The following is a 25,439-nucleotide window of genomic DNA, read 5'->3' on the forward strand; positions in this document are numbered from 1 at the left end:
CTATGACGGATTATTTTATTAATAATAGTGTAAAATTACTAAATTACCCCTATTTATTATAAACGGCTATGAATAAGATATCTACATGATGAATAAATTAAACATGCGATGCAACAATCAGAAAGCAGTAAAAGGAAGGATTTTGAAGAAGAAACCTTTGAAGCGTGCTTTTATATATTCAAATGTTAGGAGGCTTTTTGGCGCTCCCTCCCACTACACGCTCGCTCACTCCTTCCCTAAAAATTAATCTTTACTATGGAAATCAAAAAGATTTCCCTTCGACTAGTTCGAATTCTCAAGCTAAATGCTCAGAACTCAAGAACTTCGTCGGATCGGCTCTCGGAGAGATTCCTAGGGCAGAACACTGCTCAAAAACCCCAGAATACTCAAGAAGAGAGTCCTAGAAGTGTGGAAAAGTCCGGAATGACGTCCAAATGACGTCCTATATATAGAAGTGAGGCGCAGTACGGCCTCTGGGGTCAATACGGCCCGTACTGAAGTTTTGAACTACAGTACGGCCGTATTGAATTCAGTACGGCCGTACTGAAGTTCAAAAACTTCAGTACGGCCGTATTGTAGTTCAAAATGTTCAGTACGGCCGTACTGAACTTCTAGGAGGCCGTATTGAGCTCCAATCCTTCCACTTCCTTATTTCAAGCTATTCTAAGACCTCTAAACCTACAGATAATCATCCTAGGGTCTTCCAGGAGTCCTTCTGGCTGACTTTCCTTCGGTCTTCGAGAGTCTTCGAGTCTTATTTCCGACCCAGACAATTTTAGGGGTCTACAGCTGCCCCCCCTTTACTTAGTCAAACGGCTTTTTTGGTGTACCGGTTGACAAGTAAAGGAGTTGACCCAATTGTCCGGGGAGTAGGCCATCCTTCTGACTTGTAGTGTCTTCCGGTGGAAAATTGTTGAGTAGCCTCTCCAGGTTGAGTATTAGTCGTCGCCTCTCCAGGCTCGTGCATACCTCGGTGCTTCTGACAACCTCGGTAGCTGAGTACCGCCTCTCCAGGCTTAGCTTCGCTCGTCGCTCGAGCTGGAAGATGCATACCTCCGTGTTTTTGACGACGGGGTAGCGTGAGTACCGCCTCTCCAGGCTTAGCTTTGCTCGTCGCTCGAGCCAGAAGCTGCATACCTCCGTGTTTGTGACGACGGGGGGTAGCGTGAGTACCGCCTCTCCAGGCTTAGCTTCGCTCGTCGCTCGAGCCAGAAGCTGCATACCTCCGCGTTTGTGACGACGGGGGTAGCGTGAGTACCGCCTCTCCAGGCTTAGCTTCGCTCGTCGCTCGAGCCAGAAGCTGCATACCTCCGTGTTTGTGACGACGGGGGTAGCGTGAGTACCGCCTCTCCAGGCTTAGCTTCGCTCGTCGCTTGAGTCGGAAGCTGCATACCTCCGTGTTTGTGACGACGGGGGTAGCGTGAGTACCGCCTCTCCAGGCTTTTGTGATGATTTTGTCTCCACAGTCCACGATGCTGCTTCGACGGTTGTTTTTGATTTTGATGCCGCTGAGGGCTGGATAACGCAGGGATCCGTCTAGGGGATGTGCAGTTACTCATAGGTTCTTGTGTCCCAACTTTCCATTGCGTAGTTGGTGCCCACTGGGGAAATTCTGATTCCTTGGGGATGCAGACACAAAGATGCTCTTTCTGAGGTGAGCGATGCCTTATGATTGGCTGACGTCCTTTCGACGTTGGTGGAGTATCCCGGTTATCCTTATTCGGGTGACTCTTTTGATTTTCTGATTTTATTGCCTCTGTGTAGGCTGTTATCCGCTGGGGGATTCTGTCGTTGATTTTGATTGGCCTCTTCTGTTAGGCGGATTATCTTGACGTTCGGTGATTGGCTGAATGCCGAATTCCGCTTGGGGAATGATTATTTATCTTTTTTGGATTTTTTCTCTTTTTGAAGGAGTGCCTCTGAGTAGGCGAATGATCTTGATGTTCGGTGTTCGGCTGAGTGCTGGATTCCGCTTGGGGAATGGTTATTGATCTTTTTGATTTTTCTCTTTTTGAAGGGGTGCCTCTGAGTAGGCGAATGGGGATTGAGGATCTTATGTATCCCAGAGTATTATTTAGAAAGCCTCTTCAGGCTTAGCTTCACTCGTCGCTCGAGTTGGAAAGCTATCTTCCACTGAGGAAGTCAAAGTCCTTTGACTCGGATATTCTGTTCGGATGATCATTGCTTCCATTGGGGGATCTTACCGATCTTGCTTTGATAGCTCTTACTGGGGATTTGGTCCAAGAGTGTGAGCTGAGAAGTCTCTGGGGAGTATTATTTCGGCAAGCCTCTCCAGGCTCAATTATTCTGTATAATTTTTGGATTTTCTGTTCAGCCCAAGAGTGCAAGTTGAGATGTCTCTTGGGGAGTATTATTTCGGCAAGCCTCTCCAGGCTCAGTTATTCTGTACAATTGGGGAGTATTATTTCGGCAAGCCTCTCCAGGCTCAGTTATTCTGTATGATGAGGGAGTATTATTTCGGCAAGCCTCTCCAGGCTCAGTTATTCTGTACGATGCGGTTAATTTTCTGAATTTTGCCTCTTTTCGTTGATTTCGGCTTTTTCTGTTGGAGGGATCTCAAACACACTCACAGATAAAGTATGCATGGGAATGAAGATGTTGTTGATGTACAAAAGAATGGGCCAATACGGGCCGTATTGAATTCAATATGCCCGTATTGGTGTGGACGTTATGGCCAATACGGCCGTATTCATTTCGGTACGCCCGTATTGAGTTGAAAATTTGTTCATAACCCTGATTTTAGTACGGGTGTACTGAACATGGTACGGGCGCATTGTTTTTTCTGAAGTTTGATTTTATTTTATTTTATTTTATTTTATTTTATTTTATTTTATTTTATTTTTTTTTATTTTTTTTTATTTTTTTTTTATTTTTTTTTATTTTTGATTTTTTCAATAAACAGAGAATAAGTGATCTTCCAGTACACCTATCATCTGTATGCATGTATGCGGTATGATGCACCTAATTCTATTTGATTTATTTTTTCAAAAGAATTAACCGATGCGTTTCTTTGCTTGGATTTTGCCATTCCTCTAGACGGGCTGTGCGCTGCCGATTTACATAACCGAGGAATGATGCGTGTTATATCGAGATTGGTGTCATCAACCCAGTGATTCTTCCCTTCCTTTAGAAGACATGTCAACCCTCCTATTGACCACTATATCTCCATGTTTCCACTAGATTATCCTAAAATCGTTTGGGACAAGAGAGAAAAGAAAGGAAAGATATTTTTGTTCTGAAGTTTGTGTTTTAGAGGGGATTTATTTTTCAAAAATGGTTTTTGTAAGAATGGTTGGCCAAGGTTGGCTTATGTGTTTAGGCTTGTTTGATTAAACACTTATGAAGTTAAGAAAATCTTGTTATTGACGTTGTGATTTTGACAACTTAGATAGCTTCCCTTGAACCTTTTTTGAATTCGGCTCATGGTACCATCATGGATTTCTTTTGTTTTTTGATTGTCCTTATTTTTGCCTAAAACACCCTTTTGTGGCGTTTTAGCGGACTTTTGTTTTTGTTCATTTTTGCAACCCTAACTTTTGCCTAGGTCACCCTTTCGTGGGATTCCTAGCGGGTCTTTTGCTCTTATTTTTGCGCAGCCCCCTTTTTGGGTTTCCTGCCGAGCTTCTTTTATTTTAAAGGATTTCTTTTTATCCATGATGGCACTTGTCGAGGCCAAGGGAAGGTGCTCCAAGTTGTCACACACACTTCCACATAAAAATGATGCGGGTTTATTATTATTAAGATGATTTTAACCTCATTCATGTTTATTCAAACAGGGTTAAAAATAATGCGGTTTAGAAATTTATTGTAAGCAAGAAGAGAAGCAGTAAGAAATAATAAAGAATGATTTTATTATAATCATAATGGAAACATGTGCCCTATCGAGGCTCGGGGGTCGGGCTGTCCCCGAGGAGTAATCTCTAATAGTCATCAGGTCTATACATCCCTATCGGAAGGAGAAGAGCACTTGATGACGACGACCGGCCTTGACGCTTGTGAACCGGCCTTCCTAAAGATCTGGCTTAAAGAACGTCGAGAAGGATCTTTGTTCCTCTTCGTCTTTTGATCTTTATTAGGGTCGTATCCTAACCCTTGTTTCCCCGGATTATCCTTGATAATGGGTAGCTCGGGAATTCCTTGGGAATCCTTGCCAAATCCTTGTCCAGGCAAGTATCCGTTCTTGGTGAGCATATGGGCTACCTTCTTCATTTTTCGGGGAAACGTTTCAACATTGGCAATTTCCAATGCTTGGAAGGCGGTTTCTAGAGCTTCCTCTGCTGCATCCACATAAGGTATGGCAGATGGCTTGCTGATGAGTATGTCATCTTCAGCTTGTACAGTCACGAGCTTGTCACCCACTGTGAATTTGACTTTCTGGTGGAGGGTAGAGGGAACAGCTTTCGCATCGTGAATCCAAGGTCGGCCGAGGAGACAGCTGTATGCGGGAGTATTGTCCATCACTTGAAATTCGACGTTGAAGATGGTGGGTCCAATTTGGATTGGGAGATTGACTTCTCCCACCACTTCTCTTTTAGAACCGTCGAAAGCTCGAACGATCATGTTGCTCGGGCGCATTTGGATTTCCTTGATTTCCACTTGCTCGAGCGTTCTTTTTGGCATCACATTCAAGGAAGATCCATTATCTACCAAGACTTTAGCGATGTGATACTCCTTGCACTTTACAGAGATGTGCAAGGGCTTGTTGTGATTTGGTCCCCCAGCGGGGATTTCTTCATCGGTGAAAGAGAGATGATCATTAGCCGTGATGTGACTAACAATCCCCTCAAATTTGTCTTGGGAGATAGTGTGCGACACATATGCCTCGTTCAAGACTTTCAACAGAGCTTGCCGATGCGGTTCGGAGCTTAGGATCAACGACAACAGAGTGATCTTTGCTGGCGTCCTATGAAGTTGATCCACGATGGAGTACTCGCTCTGTCGGATATACTTTAACAGCTCATTAGTCTCCTCCTCGGATTCTTTATTTTCCTCGGTTTTTTCTTTTTCTTTTTCTTTTCCTTTATTCTTGGGAGCTTTATCATGAAGATCTTCGGGAGTGTAGATCCTGCCACTCCTAGTCATGCCCCCAAGTCCAGCGATGTTGGAGATATCGCTGTCGGCAGAAGAATGGATGTCGTATATCCATGGCACAGCCTTATTCGATTCGTAGGGAAAAGGTCTTGGAGCAGTGATCCTTAATGGTATCGGACCTTCCCCTTTATTCGTCTTGATTACCAACAACGGAGTTGATGTGCGTTCGCTTGGCACGGTTGTTGGCTTACACTTAATAACAAACGGCGTGCGATCCATCTTGAACATACGCATCGATTAATCCTTTCTTTTTATTAATGTTTATTAATGAATTACTAGGAGGGATGTATGAAATGCAAACCTAGATCCCTCCATGATCTTCGATAAGAATGCATGATATGAGATGATGGCGTTGAATATGCATGCATTGTTTTTATTCAACTAAGCATTATCATGTTTTCAGGATGTTCCTAAGATGATGCATGATATTGCTTGGTTTGGATAAATAACCCTTTTTCTTTTTTGGGTATTTTGTTTTTTTGTATTTTTATTTTTTTTGGGTGAAAAGGGAAACTACCTATATGAAGGTGATGAAGGTAGATGTTAACACCATGTAATGGAACATTCTTATTCCTATTTATTCTTATTTTAAAAAGGAATGTTGTATGTTTAAAGAATGCAATGTATGCTCAAACAATGTCACATAAACAATGCACAAACAATTCACTCATCCACGAACAGTCACGAGCGAATCACGAGGTAGGGGTATCCTGCAGAAAAATGCATATTCAAGGAGGTTCTAACTGTTCTCACGGGTCTGAGGCCCCCAAGGTGCCCCCATTATAGGGACCCAATTCCTCTCGTCGTAAGTCGATGGAAAGTTCCAACGCACTGTCGGACTTGAGTTCATGGTTATCACCTTGAGTGATGTTTTCCGACAACGGTCTGCGGGCACCTATAGACCCATTCGACAACCGGCCGTACTAACATCCACTCCCTATGGCTTTCCACTCATGCCCCCGGGTATAGAGGGAACTGTTGTGTGCAAAGGTTTGTGTGCAGTTTTTATTTCAAACAATTGCAAAAATTTAAACATTCAACAGTTATTAAAAGCCACATAGATAAAACATATTATCATACAAGCGAGGGGTAATGAAGTAATTTTAAACTATTATCTTAGAAATAATCCATCACTAAATGGGACTGACTCTCGAGGCTTCCCTAGTGGAGTCGCCATCTGTCGCCACCCGCTGAAACGGACCTTGGCATTCGCGACGATGGTTGGACTCCTTTTAAAGTTTTGAAAAATGATGGATTGTTAGAACGACTTATTCTCAAACTGAGACCTCATCGAACTAACAATTTTATTAAATGATTCACCAATCCATGTTAATCCCAAGCGGGACCCTCCATGGATTAGTGGTTTTCGCAAAAAGAAGGGTTCTTGGAGTCGCCACCAATGTTTTACTCAAAACATTGGAAAAAGGGATAAGGCAATTGATTTTCGCAAATCAACCTTGGCCATTACAACCAGAGTTCGGTAAGGGAGTCGGTTACGTGCGAGGAAGGTGTTAGCACCCCACAACGTCCCTTTCGGGTTCCCTATGACGGATTATTTTATTAATAATAGTGTAAAATTACTAAATTACCCCTATTTATTATAAACGGCTATGAATAAGATATCTACATGATGAATAAATTAAACATGCGATGCAACAATCAGAAAGCAGTAAAAGGAAGGATTTTGAAGAAGAAACCTTTGAAGCGTGCTTTTATATATTCAAATGTTAGGAGGCTTTTTGGCGCTCCCTCCCACTACACGCTCGCTCACTCCTTCCCTAAAAATTAATCTTTACTATGGAAATCAAAAAGATTTCCCTTCGACTAGTTCGAATTCCCAAGCTAAATGCTCAGAACTCAAGAACTTCGTCGGATCGGCTCTCGGAGAGATTCCTAGGGCAGAACACTGCTCAAAAACCCCAGAATACTCAAGAAAAGAGTCCCAGAAGTGTGGAAAAGTCCGGAATGACGTCCAAATGACGTCCTATATATAGGAGTGAGGCGCAGTACGGCCTCTGGGGTCAATACGGCCCGTACTGAAGTTTTGAACTACAGTACGGCCGTATTGAATTCAGTACGGCCGTACTGAAGTTCAAAAACTTCAGTACAGCCGTATTGTAGTTCAAAATGTTCAGTACGACCGTACTGAACTTCTAGGAGGCCGTATTGAGCTCCAATCCTTCCACTTCCTTATTTCAAGCTATTCTAAGACCTCTAAACCTACAGATAATCATCCTAGGGTCTTCCAGGAGTCCTTCTGGCTGACTTTCCTTCGGTCTTCGAGAGTCTTCGAGTCTTATTTCCGACCCGGACAATTTTAGGGGTCTACAGTGGGCAGCAATTTATATGCATGTGCAAGGAAGCATTTTTACACATGGAAACTCAAAGAAATTCAAGGAACATGCTAGAACTAAATAGCATGCATGAATGACTCCTAGATGGTAGCTAAATGTCACGCCCACTATATGTCATGCAATATAGTATTTTTGGTTCATGTATTCATGCAAAAGTGTTTGGCACATACATGGAATTTTTGTAGACAAAATATAGGAAACATAAAATGAGAAAACTTAGGTGGATTCAAAAATCAAAAAGCATGTTCATGGCATGTTCATATGAGACTCAACCTAAAAAATAGAAAAGCATGGCAAACCTAACAATGGAACCCTAAAATGTTCAAGGAAGGTTCACAAGGACAAGAATATGAACCCAAAGCATTCGGTCATACAAAGCAAGGCAAAGGTTGATGGAGTCCTTCCTTCCATGGTTGATGTTAGTGGTTGAAGGGAGACACCTTGCCCTTGATCTAGGTTCACCAAAGGTTGGACAATGGGAGGTTTTTGTTGGACAAAGGAAGGTAGGCGTGAGAAGGAGATGATTGGAGGAAGTGTATGGTGTATGGGTTAGGGTTGCTCAAAGTTGGCTCACTCCAAGTGTAGGTGGAGGCCACTCTAGGGTTTCACTCTCAAAAGGTGGAGAATGAAGGGGGCTAGCCGAAGTTAACCTAGTGACTAAGGAAGAGATGTTGAGGCATGAAATGCTCACTCAAAATCTATATAATCCAAAGTATTTACAAGGTGTGGGATGTTGGGTATTTATAGGAGGGGAGGCATCTAGGGTTGCATTTGGAGTAGGCAAATGCATTCCAAATGAAATGCAAATGAACCCTAGATGCAACTTGGTGGCCAAGGATGGAATCTTTGGGTTTAGATTGGCTATATCTAGGTGCATGATAAGACCATGCAACATTTGCCCTCCACTTGGGCCTAAGCCTTTCTAACACCAAAAATAGACCCAATGATCACCAAAAATAGGCGTCACCCTTCTAATGTAATACCCTAGCCCAAATTAAAAACCTAATCATCTAGAGCACCCCTTAATACAAGGGTAAAATGGGAAATACAAAGAAAATAATTCCTATGACTAAAATACCCCAAAATACAAGGGTAAAATTGGCAAATAAAATATCCCTATACTAATGAGGCTTAGGAGAGAAACTAATACTCTATGATCATGAGGAGAGTGTCCCTTGGTGTGTGAACTCCCTCCTCCTCTTCAACTCTCCTAGCCATGGACCTAGTGATGGGGCCCACATGTGTCTTCAAGGATGGTCCTCCATCACATTGGAGACTATTTCAAATTGTATTAAATTGTTTAAAAAAAAACAGAGCAATTAGTGACGGATTTAGAGACCAAATTTTCCTTACTAATTTGAATTTTCATTACAAAAGTGGTCTCTAATTCTTCACTAATTTTTGGTGGCTGTTTTTGTGAAATTCTTAAAGCCACTTGTTTAATTTCTGTCCAGCTTTTAATTACTTTGTAATTGGCCATTTTTTGGAGTGTCTTGGGAGTGTCTTTGGTACACAACCATCTCTCCTTAGTTTCCTAATTTCGTTAGACTTGGTGGGAGTGGTCCTTGATTGGTCTTTGGTACCTTTCAAGCTCTCACCTTAGGAAAACGTTTAGATAGTTTTAATTTCTTGCAATTGTTATTTGTTTAGTTGCTTATTCGTCTATTTTTTCACATATCACAATTCATTAAAAATATTTTCATTGAAAAGATTTTTGGTGGAGATTAACTACAAGGGGGATTAGTAATTTTTACTTGAAGAGGCTTGGTTATTAAGTGGCTCTTAGTAGCTCACCTCCCTCCAAAGTTCAATTTGTATACTTAGTCCTCCAAGTACTTAGTCTTAACCTTTAAAAAATTGCTTTCAAAACATCTTTCATCAAAAGAAATCTTTCACCTATAATGGAGGAATTTTCTACTCCTCATAGTCATAGTAATTCAAGTGATTATAATGATATTTCCAAAGTATCACATGAATTAAAATCACTCAAAATTTGGAAAGAGCAAGAGTCCAAACAAAGACTTAAAGAAAAACTTGAAATAGAGGCTCAACTTGCTCTTTTGGAGGAGGAAATTCGTTTATTAAAGGAAAAAGAAGAAAAATTACACCATAGACACTGAAGTAAACATAGTTCCCAAGCTCATAGTTCAACCATAGGAGAGTCTATGCATGATGATAGCCTAGCCTTAGGTGATCATTATCAACCACCTCCTAGGAGAAATCATAGGACCCCCAAAACTAGGGAATCTAGGGTAGATCTCCCTTATTTTCATGGCAAAGATGATGTAGAGGGGTACCTTGATTGGGAAATGAAGGTTGAACAAATCTTCACTTGCCATCAAGTGAGTGAAGAAAGAAAAGTGTCTCTAGCAACCTTAAGCTTTCAAGGCCATGCCATGTATTGGTGTACATCCCTTGTTAGGGATATGCGTCTCCATAATGACCCTCCAATACAATATTGGAATGAATTAAGGAGTGCCTTGAGAAGGAGACACATTCGCTCATACTACATTAAGGAGCTTATCAACAAGCTCCAAAGACTCCATCAAAGGAACATGACTATGGAAGAATATAGACAAACCATGGAGTTGTATTTAATGAGGGCTGGCATTAGGGAGGAGGAAGATATTACCATTGCTATATTTTTGAGTGGTTTGACTTTTGAGATAAGAGATAAGGTTGAGCTTTTACCTTACAGAGATTTGAATGATTTGGTTCAACTTTCTATCAAGGTTGAACAACAAAATTTGAGAAAGAATTTCAAAACAAGCTCATACTCATCTCCTTACTCAAACTTTGATTACAAAAGGGAGGGAAAACCTTTTGAAAAGAAAAATACTTTTGATTCCTCCAAAAATCTAGACAAGGGTAAAGCAAAAGAGGAAAAAGAAAAGAAAAAACACCTCACAGACTAGCACCAAGTCTAGTGACATTAAGTGCTTTAAGTGTCTTGGGAGAGGCCACATTGCTTCTCAATGTCCTAATAAAAAGGTCATGATATTAAGGGGCCAAGATATTTATAGTAGCCAAGATGAAGCTATTACTTCTCCATCTTCAAGTGAGGATGAAGAAGAAGCAAGTGAGGGAGAATCATGTGAGGTCACTTACCCTTACAATGGGGAACTTCTTATGATGAGAAGGGTCCTCAATAACCAACCTAGTGATACACAATCCCAAAGAGAGAACATTTTTCATACAAGATGTAATATTTCAAACAAAGCTTGTTCTCTAATTGTGGATAATGGATCTTGGTGCAATTGTTGTAGCAGTAGGATGGTTGACAAGTTGGAATTAACTACCACACCCCATCCCAAACCTTATCAACTTCATTGGCTCAATGATGATAGGGATATGGTGGTTAACCAACAAGTGGAAGTAGAGTTTTCCATTGGGAACTATCAAGACAAAGTCAAATGTGATGTAGTTCCCATGGAAGCTTGTCATATTTTGTTGGGTAGGCCATGGAAATTTGATAAGCAAACACATCATGATGGCCTAACTAATAAAATAACTTTCACTCACAAGGGTAAGAATTTTATGCTTCATCCTCTATCACCTTTACAAGTGATGGAAGACCAAGTACAAATGAAGGCCAAACGTGAGCAAGAGAAAGGAAAAGAAAATAAAAAAAAATGAAAAAAAAAACTTCTAAAAACTAGTAATCAAGAGGATTCTAGAGAGTCTAGTGTTCCCTCTCTAGAGATAGTTCAAGGAGAGACATTTGAAACAAAAACTTTACAAAAAAATTCTCTCTTACTTGAACCATCTTCTCATATCCTCGTGTGTAGAGGAACACTCACATGCACTGCCACAAGTTTTTTGGAAACTTCTCTACCTCTTGAGGTTAAAAATCTTTTAAAAGAATTTGATGATGTATTTCCTAGTGAAGGACCTATGGGACTTCCACCTTTTAGGGGAATAGAGCATCAAATAGATCTTGTGCCTGGGGCTAGTCTACCCAATAGACCAGCCTATAGGACAAATCCTCAAGAAACTAAAGAGATAGAGAAGCAAGTACAAGAGTTGTTGGATAAGGGTTGGATTCAAAAGAGTCTAAGCCCTTGTGTTGTGCCTGTCATCTTGGTGCCAAAAAAAGATGGAAAATGGAGGATGTGTTATGACTGTAGAGCCATCAACAACATCACAATAAAATATAGGCACCCAATTCCTAGGCTTGATGACATGCTTGATGAGTTGCATGGGTCATCCATATTTTCCAAGATAGATCTTAAAAGTGGATATCACCAAATTAGAATCAAGGAAGGTGATGAGTGGAAAACTGCTTTTAAGACTAAGTTTGGATTATATGAATGGTTGGTAATTAATGCCTTTTGGGCTTACTAATGCACCTAGCGCATTCATGAGGCTAATGAATCATGCCCTTAGGGATTGCATTAGTAGGTTTGTAGTTGTTTATTTTGATGATATCTTAATCTATAGCCAAAGTCTAAGTGATCATGTGGATCACCTAAGACAAGTCCTACTTGTTCTTAGAGACAATCACTTGTTTGCCAATGTAGACAAGTGTACTTTTTGTGTGGATAATGTTATATTCCTAGGGTTTGTGGTAAGCAAAAAGGGGGTTCATGTAGACCCCGAGAATATCAAAGCCATCCAAGAATGGCCTATTCCTACTAATGTTAGTGAAGTTCGGAGCTTCCATGGATTGGCAAGCTTTTATAGAAGATTTGTTCCTAACTTCTCTACATTAGCTTCACCTCTCAATGAGTTGGTGAAGAAGGATGTGGTCTTTTTGTGGAAAGAAAAACATAATTTAGCATTTCAAGAGCTTAAGCAAAAACTCACTCAAGCACCTGTTCTAGCTCTTCCTGATTTTAGCAAAACCTTTGAGCTAGAATGTGATGCTTCAGGTCTTGGCATATGAGCTGTGTTGTTACAAGGTGGCCACCCCATAGCCTATTCAATGAAAAACTTCATGGGGCTGCCTTGAACTACCCTACCTATGACAAGGAGTTGTATGCTTTAGTTCGTGCCCTTCAAACATGGGAACATTATCTTGTAACCAAGGAATTTGTTATTCATAGTGATTATGAATGACTTAAATATTTGAAGGGTCAACATAAGTTAAATAAGAGGCATGCAAAATGGGTTGAGTACCTTGAGAAATTTCCTTATGTCATCAAATATAAGAAAGGCTCTACAAATGTAGTAGTTGATGCTTTGTCAAGAAGACATGTGTTGTTGAACATCCTAGGTTCTCAAATACTAGGGTTTGATGACATAAAGGAATTGTATGAGAAAGACCTTGATTTTGTTAACTTTTATTCTCTATGTATTCAAAAACCTTATCAAGGTTACTATATTTCTGAGGGGTTTCTTTTTCTGAGGGGTTTCTTTTTAAGGAAAATAAACTTTGTATTCCCCAAGGATCTATTAGGAAACTCTTGGTAAAGGAGAGCCATGAGGGTGGGCTCATGGGGCATTTTGGAATTGAGAAGACTCTTTCACTTTTGAGAGAGAAATTCTTTTGGCCTCATATGAAAAGAGATGTTCAAAGATTTTGTAGTAGTTGCATAGCTTGTTTACAAGCTAAGTCTACCACAAAGCCTCATGGACTATACACCCCCTTGCCAATATCCAATGCTCCTTGGGTAGACATTTCCAAGGATTTTATCCTTAGTTTTCCTAGGACCCAAAGAGGAAAGGATTTCATCTTTGTGGTTGTGAACCGTTTTAGTAAAATGGCACACTTTATGATGGAGAAGGTGGGAGAAGTGATGGATGAACCTCTCCTTAGCTTCTCCTTAAGCTCGGATCTTCTTCAAAGGAGATTGGAAACGAAGTGATGAACCATAAAAGGAGGAAGAAACACAGATGGAATGAGGCCAAGCCTTGGATGGAAGCATCCAAGCTTAAAGAGCAAAGGATTGCTCACTTCAAAGAGAAGGAACTAAGGAATTCCTAAGGTGTTTGAAGGCACTCTCTCTTGCTCTCTCTAGTTCGGTGACTCTTGAAGAATTGCTGAAGATTTGATTCAGAAATTCAAATGTATTCAAAAGTGTTTGTACAAGGCAAGGGAAATACATTTATAGGTGAAAGACTGAGGCAAATTGGCGCCAATCCGAGTAAGCATAATTGGCGCCAAGTTTGAATTTCAAATTTGAATTTGAAATTCAAACTTTGGCCAATTATGTGACTAATCCGGATGGTACCTTCATCCTAATGTCATTTGGAAGTTATTTGATGTGAATTTAGAGCTCACATGTCCGGATCCTCACCATGCAATCCATGTGACTCAAATTCAAATCAAATTACTTCTAAATGACATAGAAATGAATCCTAATGCACCTATTAATGTATACTTCATATAAACCTAATCTAATGACCTAAATACATTGGTCAAAGGAATACAATGAATAGGAAAAATTACAAGAAGAAAAATGAGCCTAATATTGGGTATCAAAAGCCTAAAGCCCAAGAAGCCGAAATACAAGCCCAAAAGCGAAAACCCTAATCTATGGTCAAAATACAAGACCAACATCAAAGTAACTTCCTATGCTAAGTAATTACAATAGAACATGGTGTCAATCTATTAAAGCCCAAGTGGGAAGCACCCTAGGCCCACCAAGCTCATTGGGCCCACTAAGCTCTGAAGCAGACAAGTCTTCAAGTAATCTCCTGGCCATAGCTCTAGTGGTTGGGCCTTTAGCCTATGCTTTTCCATCATTCCCTCCCTCTTGAGAAGGATTCGTCCTCGAATCTGAAGACTTTTCCTCATCATCACTAGCACCTACAAAAGGTTTGAGATCACTAACATTAAAAGTAGGGCTTACTCCATAATCAGAGGGTAAATCAAGTCTATAAGCGTTATCATTAATACGCTGTAAGACCTGAAAGGGACCATCTCCTCTAGGACTGAGTTTGGACTTCCTTTTTTTGGAAAACGTTCTTTTCTTAAATGAAGCCAAACCCAATCTCCTTCCTCGAAGATCATAGGTCTTTTGCCTTTATTTCCTTGTTAAGCATACTTCTCATTTTGGAGTTGGATATGAGTTTTAATCCTTTCATGAAGTTTCTTAACAAACTCAGCTCTTGAAGCCCCTTCCTTATGAATGAAATGTTCAACATTAGGAAGAGGTATCAAGTCTAAAGGAGTCAAAGGATTAAACCCATACACAGCTTCAAAAGGAGAAATATTGGTAGTTTTGTGGACTACCCTGTTATAGGCAAATTCAATGTGAGGCAAATACTCATCCCAAGATTTGTGATTGCCTTTTAGGACTGCCCTAAGCATAGTAGACAGAGACCTATTCACTACCTCAGTTTGGCCATCTGTTTGAGGATGACAAGTAGTTGAAAAGAGGAGTTTGGTTCCTAGTCTTGACCATAAGACACGCCAAAAGTGGCTTACGAACTTAGTATCTCTATCTGAAACTATTGTCCTAGGAAGTCCATGGAGTTTAACCACATCTCTAAAGAAGAGTTTTGCAATGTTGCTTGCATCATCTACTTTGTGGCATGGAATAAAATGAGCCATTTTACTGAAACGGTCCACAACCACAAAGATAGAATCCATTCCCCTTTGGGTTCTAGGTAAACCTAGCACAAAATCCATGCTAATATCTACCCAAGGGGAAGAAGCAACAGGCAAAGATGTGTATGTACCATGAGGCATCACTTTAGACTTGGCTTGTAAACAAGCCAAACATCTAAAACAATGCCTTTGGACATCCTTTCGCATATGGGGCCAATAAAATTTTTCTTTTAGCAAACTAAGGGTAAAACACCAAAGTGCCCCATAAGCCCACCTTCATGACTCTCTTTAATTAACAGTTTCCTAATGGATCCTTGGGGTATACATAACCTTCCTTCTTTGTATAAATACCCCTCAGCCATATAGAAACCATCAAAAGCTTTTTGTTGGAATTTTTTATAATTAACACCAAAATCAAGATCTTCCTCATACAATTCCCTAATATTATTAAATCCAAGAATTTGAGTACCTAGAGACATAAGCAAAGTATGCCTTCTAGATAATGCATCTGCTACAATATTTGATTTTCTTTTCTTGAATTTAATAATATATGGAAATTGTTCAAGGAATTCTAGCCATTTGACATGCCTCTTATTTAACTTACCTTGACCTCTTAAATACTTAAGTGATTCATGGTCACTATGGATGACAAACTCTTTGGACACAAGGTAGTGTTCCCAAGTTTGTAAGGCTCTAACCAAGGCATACAACTCCTTGTCATAGGTGGGGTAATTGAGGGAGGCACCTTTTAGTTTTTCACTAAAATATGAAATGGGGTGTCCTCCTTGCAATAACACAGCCCCTATGCCAACTCCAGATGCATCACATTCTAGCTCAAAAGTCTTTTCAAAATTTGGCAAAGCTAGTATGGGTGCATTAGTAAGTTGGTCCTTAAGAAGTGGAAATGCTTGGTCATGCTTTGAAGTCCATTCAAATAAAATATCTTTTTTAACAAGCTCATTCAAGGGTGAAGCAATGCTAGAGAAGTTAGGGACAAATCTTCTATAAAAACTTGCAAGTCCATGAAAACTCCTAACTTCACTAACATTTCTTGGTTTGGGCCACTCTTGAATGACTTTGATTTTCTCGGGGATCGAAGTCCAACAAAGAAAGAAAATAAAATAATATAATAATAAAATCTTATTCATACAATCAGAGTTGGTGATCACCACAAAAAGGTGGTAGATTATTCTTTTTCATGCTCACTGCATGATAATAATAATAATAATAATAATAATAATAATAATAATAATAATAATAATAATAATAACAACAACAATAATAATAACAATAAACTTTATAAATTTTTGTCGACATGCATATATTTACTAATTTACATAAAATGTGTATATTTCAATTCTTTCAAATATCAAATTCACTATACTATATATCTACTCTCTTTTTTAATTTGTCTATGGACATAGGTAATTTAGTATTCCAAAATTGACATTCAAAAATAAATCTAAGCTCGTAAGACATAAATTTTGCTAATCTTTTCTCTCTCTCTTTATAGTATAATATAATATAATTTTGATCAATATGAATTTCATGCTTAGATACATGTGTTCTCTATATACTTATCTATATCTACAACCAAATTTATATATCATTTTAGTAGCCACTACTAGGCGGGCCCAAATATGAGGCCAATATTTTTATATTTTTAATTAAAAGATATGATTAATTTTAAAAAGAATCTACACTTTAAAATATACATTTTAAAGCCTAACTATCTGTGGCCAGTTCTAACCACTACTAATAAGAATATTAAAATGAGTTAATTAGCACAAGAAATTACGTAGGTACTGTGTTTACAATGCTTTTTTCGTGTGTTTTTATGAAAAAAATAATTGACGATTGTTTATATGGACACTTTATTTCATTGGTTTAGGTGGTGGTGGGGTAGGATGCTGCTGCGTCCAATATGTAGAATATTTTTTAATTCATTATTAACCGAAAAAAAACAAAAACTCATGATTATTTATCTAAAAGATGAATTAAAAAAAAAATCCCAACACGTCTAGTTTCTTCCCAAGTACGGATATAAAAAAATATCAAATCATTGCGAAGCGGATAAGTGATAGGAAGCCGAGATATTGCCCTACGACCTACCTGTTTTCTTTTTGTTTTTTATTTTTTAATAAAATTTAGATTCAGTTTTTTTATACACGTTATCCAATCACAATTAAAATTTTATCTTAATAATATATATTTATATTTAATACAAATCTCTTTAACATATATTTACGTATAATATAAAAATAAAACTTCAAATGTGATAGAACCAAAAGATCTTTAGGTAAGTTTTGCACATTCTTCTTTTTACCAATTCAGTTCACGAATATCGTGAGTTATTTATTTGTTTTTTTTCTTGGGTTGAAACCTCACAAAGATGAGATAGATGGAGAAATTAAATAATTGTAAAGATGAATGAATAATTGCAAAAGCAATAGATGAATGAACAGTATATGCATGCATGGGAGCATTTGTGGTTCGCATGTGAAACGTGGCTATACATGGATCCCTATCCCATCGCATTATTATTCTATAAAAGGGAAGAATGGAAGCATGTATGTTCATAAATTGCCGCTACACATTGAAAAGAATTAAAAATGGGAAGCATGTTTATGTTGGGAATGTGGTTGTTCCTATTGGTGTCACCATTTCCACTTGCATTCTCGGAGCGGTGCCACCCACATGACAAAAAAGCACTGCTCCAACTGAAGAAAGACCTCAACAACCCTTATATCTTAGCCTCGTGGGACCCAAATGAGGATTGCTGCGAGTGGTACTGCGTCAAGTGTGACGAGAAAACCAACCGCATTTACGACCTCGACATATCGTCCTCTGTGCCAGACACCAACCTCTCAGGCCAAATACCTCCCTCTGTGGGTGACCTTCCTTACTTGGAGTCCCTCACTTTCCATAAGCTCCCCAACCTCGTCGGCCCAATCCAGCCCACCATCGCCAAACTCACCAAACTCAAGTACCTCATTATCACCAACACAGGTATCTCCGGCCCAGTACCTGATTTTTTGGCCCAACTCCAGAGCCTCGACTTGATCAAACTTTCCTTTAACAGCCTCTCCGGCACTATTCCCAGCTCCCTATACCAACTACCCAATCCCGGGCTCATTCGGATCCTTCAACAAGCCCGGCCCAGATCTCATCCTCTCTCACAACCAGCTTTCAGGGCCCATTCCCTCTTCCTTGGGGAACTTGGACCCCGAAAGGATCGACTTGTCAAGGAACAAGCTCCAAGGCGATGCCTCCGTGCTTTTCGGGAACAACAAAAGGACCCAGATACTTGACCTTTCTAGAAACTTGTTCGAGTTTGATCTTTCTCCCTTGAAGTTTCCCACCAAGAGTTTGATATGGCTTGATCTCAATCACAACAACATTTATGGGACCATTCCTTTGGCCCTCACCAAAGTGGAAAACCTGCAGCAGTTCAACGTCAGCTATAATCGATTGTGTGGTGAGATACCTCAGGGTGGCCAGTTACAAAGGTTTGATGAGTATTCCTATCTTCACAACAAGTGTTTGTGTGGCTCCCCTCTTCCTCCATGCAACTCTTACTCTATGGCGGACATCTAATCTATTATCAGAATAATATACATCACTTCAATCGCCATGTTTATGTTTTAATAACATGTGTGTCATTTAGACATGTACCATGTTCAACTCATAAGTTGAAGTGCATCTTTACTTTCCTTTATCCTTAACTAAAATTCGTTATATTTACAACTAATGCTCTGAATATATACACCACACTCATCGATACCAATCACATGCTTGCGCAATTCCAGGGGGAAAAATGAACAATTCATATGAATATGATCTATAGCCCAATCACACATGCTTTGGTAACGATAAGGATCCTCTCCATTTCCTATGGTTTTAAGTATATAAAGCACATTAAATGTCCATAATCAAAAATATTAACTCAGAATTATAGTAATGAACAGGAAATGGACAACAAAAAATAGAGAAGATCTAAACCAAGAATTCGTACAAGAGAGCTTTCTTATAAGTTTTAGACAAGATAGTTATGAGCAGTACAGAAATACTATACCCACACATGCCATCAGTTGCATACAATCAACAAAACAAACGACCTACACTACATAATTAGCACCTAAAATACTATAACTTTAGTTCATACAATAAAGTTTTAGGATTCAACCATTCTATATACAAAACACCACCGCGACATCAAATTAAGATAAATTCATGCACTATTTTTCCAAAAAAAAAAAAAAAAAAAAAAAGAGAGAGATAGAGAGATCCAAATCCATCCGCGGCAGCAAATTGAACGTCATAGCCCCCTACAAAACTTAAGAATTTCAGCTTAATTCCATCCCCTGGCCGTACGAACTTGCTGCTAGACACAACTGAATTATCAAAGCAAGAACTAAAGTAGTAGCAACCAGATAGTTTTAACACATTGTCATTCAATGCAATGCAACATGAAACGAGATCAACCACAAATCATGTCAAAACCCAAACAACACCACAGCAAATAATTAAAGAGATAGTGATAATAACTAACATTCCTCATGACACACCATGTCAAAAATTTGTGCTTGCCGTGCAGTTTAAACTGCTTCAACTGTATACAAGGCATACCAAATATTTTCAACTGCACACGTCACTAGGATATGCAGAACCTCGAAAATTATTTCTAATATATTCGCCAACCAGAGTACTATAAGCCTATTGCATGTCCTATAATCTTAGAGTGAAGGATAGTTATTGATTCTATCGATTGTTTGCCACCACAAGAACAAATCCTAACATACATACGTCTTGTAAGTAATTTAAACAATCTTGATCAGTTTTGGCAGCCTTCAAATCTGCCAGTAACAAGCGTTCATCTTTCAGTGCAAAATATATACGCATCCCAAGAGTGCAAACCTTGCCACTTATTTGTAATGACTCAACAATTTTGCATCTATTTATGGGTATTAAGTTTAATAAATGCATAAAAGAATTGAAAAGTGAAATCAAATCAATTGTTCTCATCAGCACACTCGAATACAACACGCATACTAGTTTTCTCAATCAAAGAACGAATGCAGTTTCATTGAACAACGGTAATCAGCAAGCACGAATAAAATTAATTGGACAAGGTAAATGCAGCTTATGCTGGCACGGAGCATATGCAGAATGCAAGTTACATGAGGCATACAACTCAAAATAAAACTAAATCACATAGTTGAGCCAATTATCTCATTTACTATCAGAATATGTTATTTGCAACCTTGAGCTTTATGAACAACTCTAACATAAGGTTATGCTCACTATTTTGTCAATAAGTACTTACTGTATCAGCACTTGCATTGTCATTATAGAAATCGATAGTCGTCATCATCTTCATCATCATCGTCATTATCAAGCGCCATGTTGTCTTTGTTCATCTGAGCTGGGCATGACCTCAAACAATGACCCGCAGCCTTGCAAACACCACAAAGAGTGACGAGCGATCCCTTTGTGTTCTTGGCCCATCTATCTAGGACTAGACTTTTAGGCATCTCAGTCATGTGTAGATATTTCATCACACCAACTATGTGATCACATGGAATACCCAAAGATTCCATCTTCAGACATGAACATTTTAATTCTGAAGTTGATGGGAAAAATGAAACACGCCACTCCTTTCCTATCACCAGATACTTCTGCACAACATAAATAGAAAACATTGTTGTTTCCTGACAATCAACTACGCTAACTGAGCATCCTTCCATAAGCACAGGACGAAATAGCAAATATATCTCCCTTGTGAACACCTTTGAAGCTGACTTCTCCAATTTTTTCAACGGTGTAATGCAAACAGGCTCACCATTCCAAGATTTGAAGTCAGCTTCAAGTTCTTTATGGCGCATATAATCCAGGAACTTCATGTAGTACTGCAAGAATTCTGTCAAATCGTTGTGTGAATCTACAAATTTCACAAGTACAGAACGCAAACCTTTGCACCGAGATGTGGTCCTGTTTTCAGCAAAAAAAAATCCACGAATATGAGCCGTGGCCCACATCTTCCTCTTCTCCCACATCTCTCTAACCCAGCTATTGTCTTGCACCCCAAACTCTTGAACCATTTCATCCCACCTAAGCTCAAATTCACCAACCTCATAATCATCAAACATAAATTTCTTAAACTCTGCCGTGAATCTTTCGTTCTTGACAATGGCTTTTGCATTTCGTAGAAGGTGAAATGCGCATAATCTATGATAAGCATTAGGAAATATTCTTCTTATGGCACTCCTCATAGGCACATTGTCCTCAGTTATAACAGATACAGGTGTTTTCCCACCCATTGCTACCAGAAACTGCTCTAGAAGCCACACATACGTTTCTTCAGTCTCATCTGCAACAAAGGCACTAGCAAATACAGTGGTCTGGTTATGATGATTCACCCCGGAGAACAGCACCAAAGGACTCATGTATTTATTTTTTCTATAAGTCGTGTCAAAAGCCAAAACATCACCAAATACTGCATAGTCCTTCTGGCTGGCTCCATCACACCAAAACAAATGCTCCAACTTTCCCTCCTCGTTAACTGAGTGCCTCCAAAACACTGCTTGATCGGTATATTGCAAGTGACCAAGGTATGCCAAAGCAGCTTCTGCATCAAAGCATTGCCTTTGTCTTTTCTTGCCTTGTTTCCAAGATCCAATCTTCTCCACTGCTCCACTTTCATTAGTGTCTCTTGTACGCTCGCAGCCCGATGACATTTCTTCTTCTTCCAACCCCTGACAGATGTTAATGCTAGCAATTAATAACTAGTTCCCATTACAGTAATAGCTCTTTCACATCTTTAATTCCTACATAAATTAGACATAACATGACCAAAATCAACTATACTCATACGAGTATTATCCCATTAAATTGTATAAAAGATTTCGATACCAATGATGATGACCACGACAACAACAAAAATGCACCTGCAGCACTGCATTTTAAGGGTAGTTCTAGCTCGAGCTTCATCCTTGCCAACTACAAGACTCTTCTGTGTTGGCAGCAAATAATAACTTCACAATAATATATTCCGTTTCATAATTTTTTTTTAATCCATAAGAATCCTTACACATATATACTAGTTCGACCTAATGGTGCAGTTTCTTAATATTAAGATACATATCCACAATAAGAAAACTTTATTTTGTTCGAAACTTGAGATGGTCACAGATAAAAATAGCATGCAACAAATGGCAGAAGATACATAGCACATTAACAATTGTATTGAAAACTGAAGAAGAGAAAGACAAGCACAATAATGAACACTACATTCTAGTGCGCCAACCGACCTTTTACCTTACCTCCAGTGCACCAAACGACATTCAAAAGGAGAACGGTTATATATTGTGTTTGATAGTTACTATTATACGATTTTCAATTTCAGAAAAGCGAAAAAAATATAAAACATTTTCTTCATACTTGCAAATTTTCGTCTTTCATCACTAACCTCGTTTGGCTTGGTCGACACGCTTGACGCTTCGTAAGTCAAATCAAATAGTTTTCCAGAATAGCAAGCGGTTTTGTTTTTTAATCGAGAACACGATATATATTGCACTTTTTATACATTTATATATATATATATATATATATATATATATATATATATTTTTTTTTTTTAAATAGAAAAGATTATAAAGATAATTGTAAATAGGATTGAACTTAAATCTTCATGCTTCTAACTAGTTCAACTCCTCCCCATTCAATTATTAGGCTAACCCTAGTAATTATACATTTTTTTTATATTAAATCAGGATTTTAAATAATTTTAAAATATCATTATATAAAAGCTTGTGATATTTAATTGATACTTTTTTAATAAAAAAATTAATGAAATACTTAATTAAAATAATTAGAATTTTTTTTAAAAGTAAATCAAAATTTAGTGATATTTAATAAGATATTTTTAAAAATATAATAAAATATGACAATATTCAATTAAAAAATAACTTCATAAAAGTTAGTTGATATTAAAAAAAAATAGAGATAAAAATAAAATAAAATAAAATAAAATAAAAATGGGGAGTGTGTATGATTACAAGAGTAAAAGATTCACTATTGAAATTACATGCAATATCATCTTCAATATAATTAAATTAATATTTTTGTGTATATATAACTTGAAAATAATTATTTATTGTTAATAATTTTACATGTAATTTAAAAGAAAAAAAAAATCACCAAACCAAATGTGCTTAGTACCTTTCCAACCTAAGCTGATCGCCCATTAAGTTAGGACAAATTGGTATGATCTTTGTTAAGTCAAAAGATGATCATTAGATCTCTTGTTTTTCGTAAGTTTTAATGATAACAAACACTAGGTCTTTGGGCAAGAAAACATTTTCAAAAAATTGTTGTTTCAAGCTATGTAATATGAAGTAGCTTCTGTAAGATGAATCAAATCAAACAAAGCATACAATTTTCTATCATATTCTTTACATCTATTATTTATTGTGAGTGACACGTTTGAATTTTCAAATAATGTTTTATACCTTAACAAAATGGATATTCATTGTCTAGGAACTCACATTCTAAAAATTATTACAATAACAAAGAATTGATAAGTGGTATTAACTACCCAAATCTTTGATGGCAACTCCAAGTGAAGATGAATGATGTTCTTCACTCCTTGAGTTGCAAGACCACTTGATCACTTCTTTGAGGAAGCTAGACACGAACCCAGCCAAGGATGAGAAGGTTGAAAATGGATGATGAAGGAGAAGGAAGCACCAATGCAAAGTAAGAAATTACTCACATGTTTTAGTTGCTTTCTTTGCATGCTTTAGTGCTTTGGTAGTATAATTTCTTAGGTCTTTTTTTGTCTAAATTTTCGTTTAGAAGGCTTTCTTTTGCCTACTAGGGGGTCGTGCACACACACATAACTTTTGTGCAAAAATTATTTTGTGAGAAAAGTGTGAAAAGGCTTAGTGATTTTTACTTGATAAGGCTTGGTTATTAAGGGATTCCCAGTAGTCCACCTCCCTTTGATAGTTCACTTTGTACACTTAGGCCTTTTTCATAACAATCTTGCACCTTTGAAAAACTTTTTGTGAAAACCTTTTTTATCACTCACTCTTTGTGAAAACCTTTTAACCAACCTCTTTGAAAACAAATTTGTGAAAACCTTTTATCTTGATCAAAGATGAGTGATCACTCTAGTGTACATGGTCATACTTCCTATAGTTGTAGACTTAGTGTTAGGGATGAGATTAGGGAGTTGAAGGAGTACATAAGAAAAAAAGAAGAGGAAAACATAAAAAGAGTGGAAGACATTAGAAAAAGAGAAAAAGAAAATGCAAAGAATAATGAGGAAATAAGAAATTTACTTGCAAAGTTGGTAGAAACTAGTGGATCCAAACCTAGGGTTGTTCCAACTAGATCTCAAATAGGAAAAGAAGTTAGAGTCCTTAGGAGTATGCATGAGGAAGAAAATACAACAAGAGAGGTAGAACTTAGAAGAAAAGAAAAAGAAAAGAAAATAGAAAAGAAAGAAAAAATAAAGAAAGTATAGAAAAAGTTCAAAAGTGGTTAGAAAATGAAAAACAACAACCAACACTCTTAGAGAAGAGTAAGGAGGATCATGTCTCTTCTAAAGGGCTTATGCTTGAAGAGAGTCACTTTCCCATTGAAAATGATTTTAAAAAGACTTTCTTCATTCATCAAGACCTTAACTCTTTCTCTCACGTTGCCACTAGTCATGAAGTGGAGATTCAAAAACAAATCCTTTTTAAAGAAAAAGAATCTCAACTTCAAGATTTAGTGAAGAAGAAGTGGACTTCACTTAGTCCCACTTCTTGTGCTACTTCCTTGGTGGTGCCCAAGGAAGATAAGCCTTCTTTCTTTAAGACTCGTTCTACTTTAGTTTTCTTCATAAAGCACCCAACTTTTGGTTTGTATGGTTTGTTGGATACATCTCATGGTGTTGTATCTTCTATTTTTGATCTTGAAGGAAGTTCAAACTTATTTGAACTTAACTTGAATACTTTCCTACAAGACAAACTTAGATTATATGAGTTTCCTAGACTCCTCTTAACACCTTTTTCTCATATGTATCTAACAAATTATGCAATACAAAGTTGTTTAGGTAATTTTTTAGTTAAGTTTTCTTTATTTTCCAATACATACCTAGGTCATTACATTGGGCACTTCCAACAAGATATTTTAGTTTTTAGGACTAATACATTAGTGTGCTATAGTTTTAGTCTTTTTACCTTTTTAGGTTTTAGTTATACACCTAGACTTCACCGTGGGGAGGATCCTATCCTTAACATTAGAAAGTCTAGTCCTTTTAATTTAGACAATCTTTTTAGCATTTTTAGTAGAACTCCTCTTAGGATACACTTTCCATTTCTATCATATACTATTACCTCTAATGCTTATTTTTATGTTTTTGTTGGTCATGATGCCCACCATGAGGAACCTCTTGATTTGAGGTCAAATCCTTTTCAAGAGGGAGGGAA

General features: G+C 38.0%; 1 protein-coding gene and 1 pseudogene across 1 annotated transcript; one reads left to right on the forward strand and one right to left on the reverse strand.

The window, feature by feature from the left end:
* The first annotated feature begins 17,523 nt into the window (after window positions 1-17,523).
* LOC109794118 (polygalacturonase inhibitor-like) lies at window positions 17,524-18,679 on the forward strand (annotated as a pseudogene).
* Window positions 18,680-19,883: 1,204 nt separating this feature from the next.
* Window positions 19,884-22,494, reverse strand: LOC109791829 (protein FAR1-RELATED SEQUENCE 5). Its single transcript, XM_020351179.2, has 2 exons — window positions 22,430-22,494; window positions 19,884-21,716 (listed from the first exon to the last, which is right to left on the reverse strand). The coding sequence occupies exon 2, from the start codon at window positions 21,696-21,698 to the stop codon at window positions 20,310-20,312; it is 1,389 nt and encodes a 462-aa protein (XP_020206768.1). The 5' UTR covers window positions 21,699-21,716; window positions 22,430-22,494; the 3' UTR covers window positions 19,884-20,309.
* Between the last annotated feature and the right edge of the window lie 2,945 nt (window positions 22,495-25,439).

This window comes from Cajanus cajan, chromosome 2, assembly GCF_000230855.2.
Source record: "Cajanus cajan strain Asha chromosome 2, NIPB_CcT2T_4, whole genome shotgun sequence".
In the NCBI taxonomy this organism is placed as follows: domain Eukaryota; kingdom Viridiplantae; phylum Streptophyta; class Magnoliopsida; order Fabales; family Fabaceae; genus Cajanus; species Cajanus cajan.

Coding starts and splice junctions, on each gene's coding strand:
- LOC109791829 (XM_020351179.2), bottom strand. CDS start 21,698: ATGTCATCGGGCTGCGAGCGTACAAGAGACACTAATGAAAGTGGAGCA.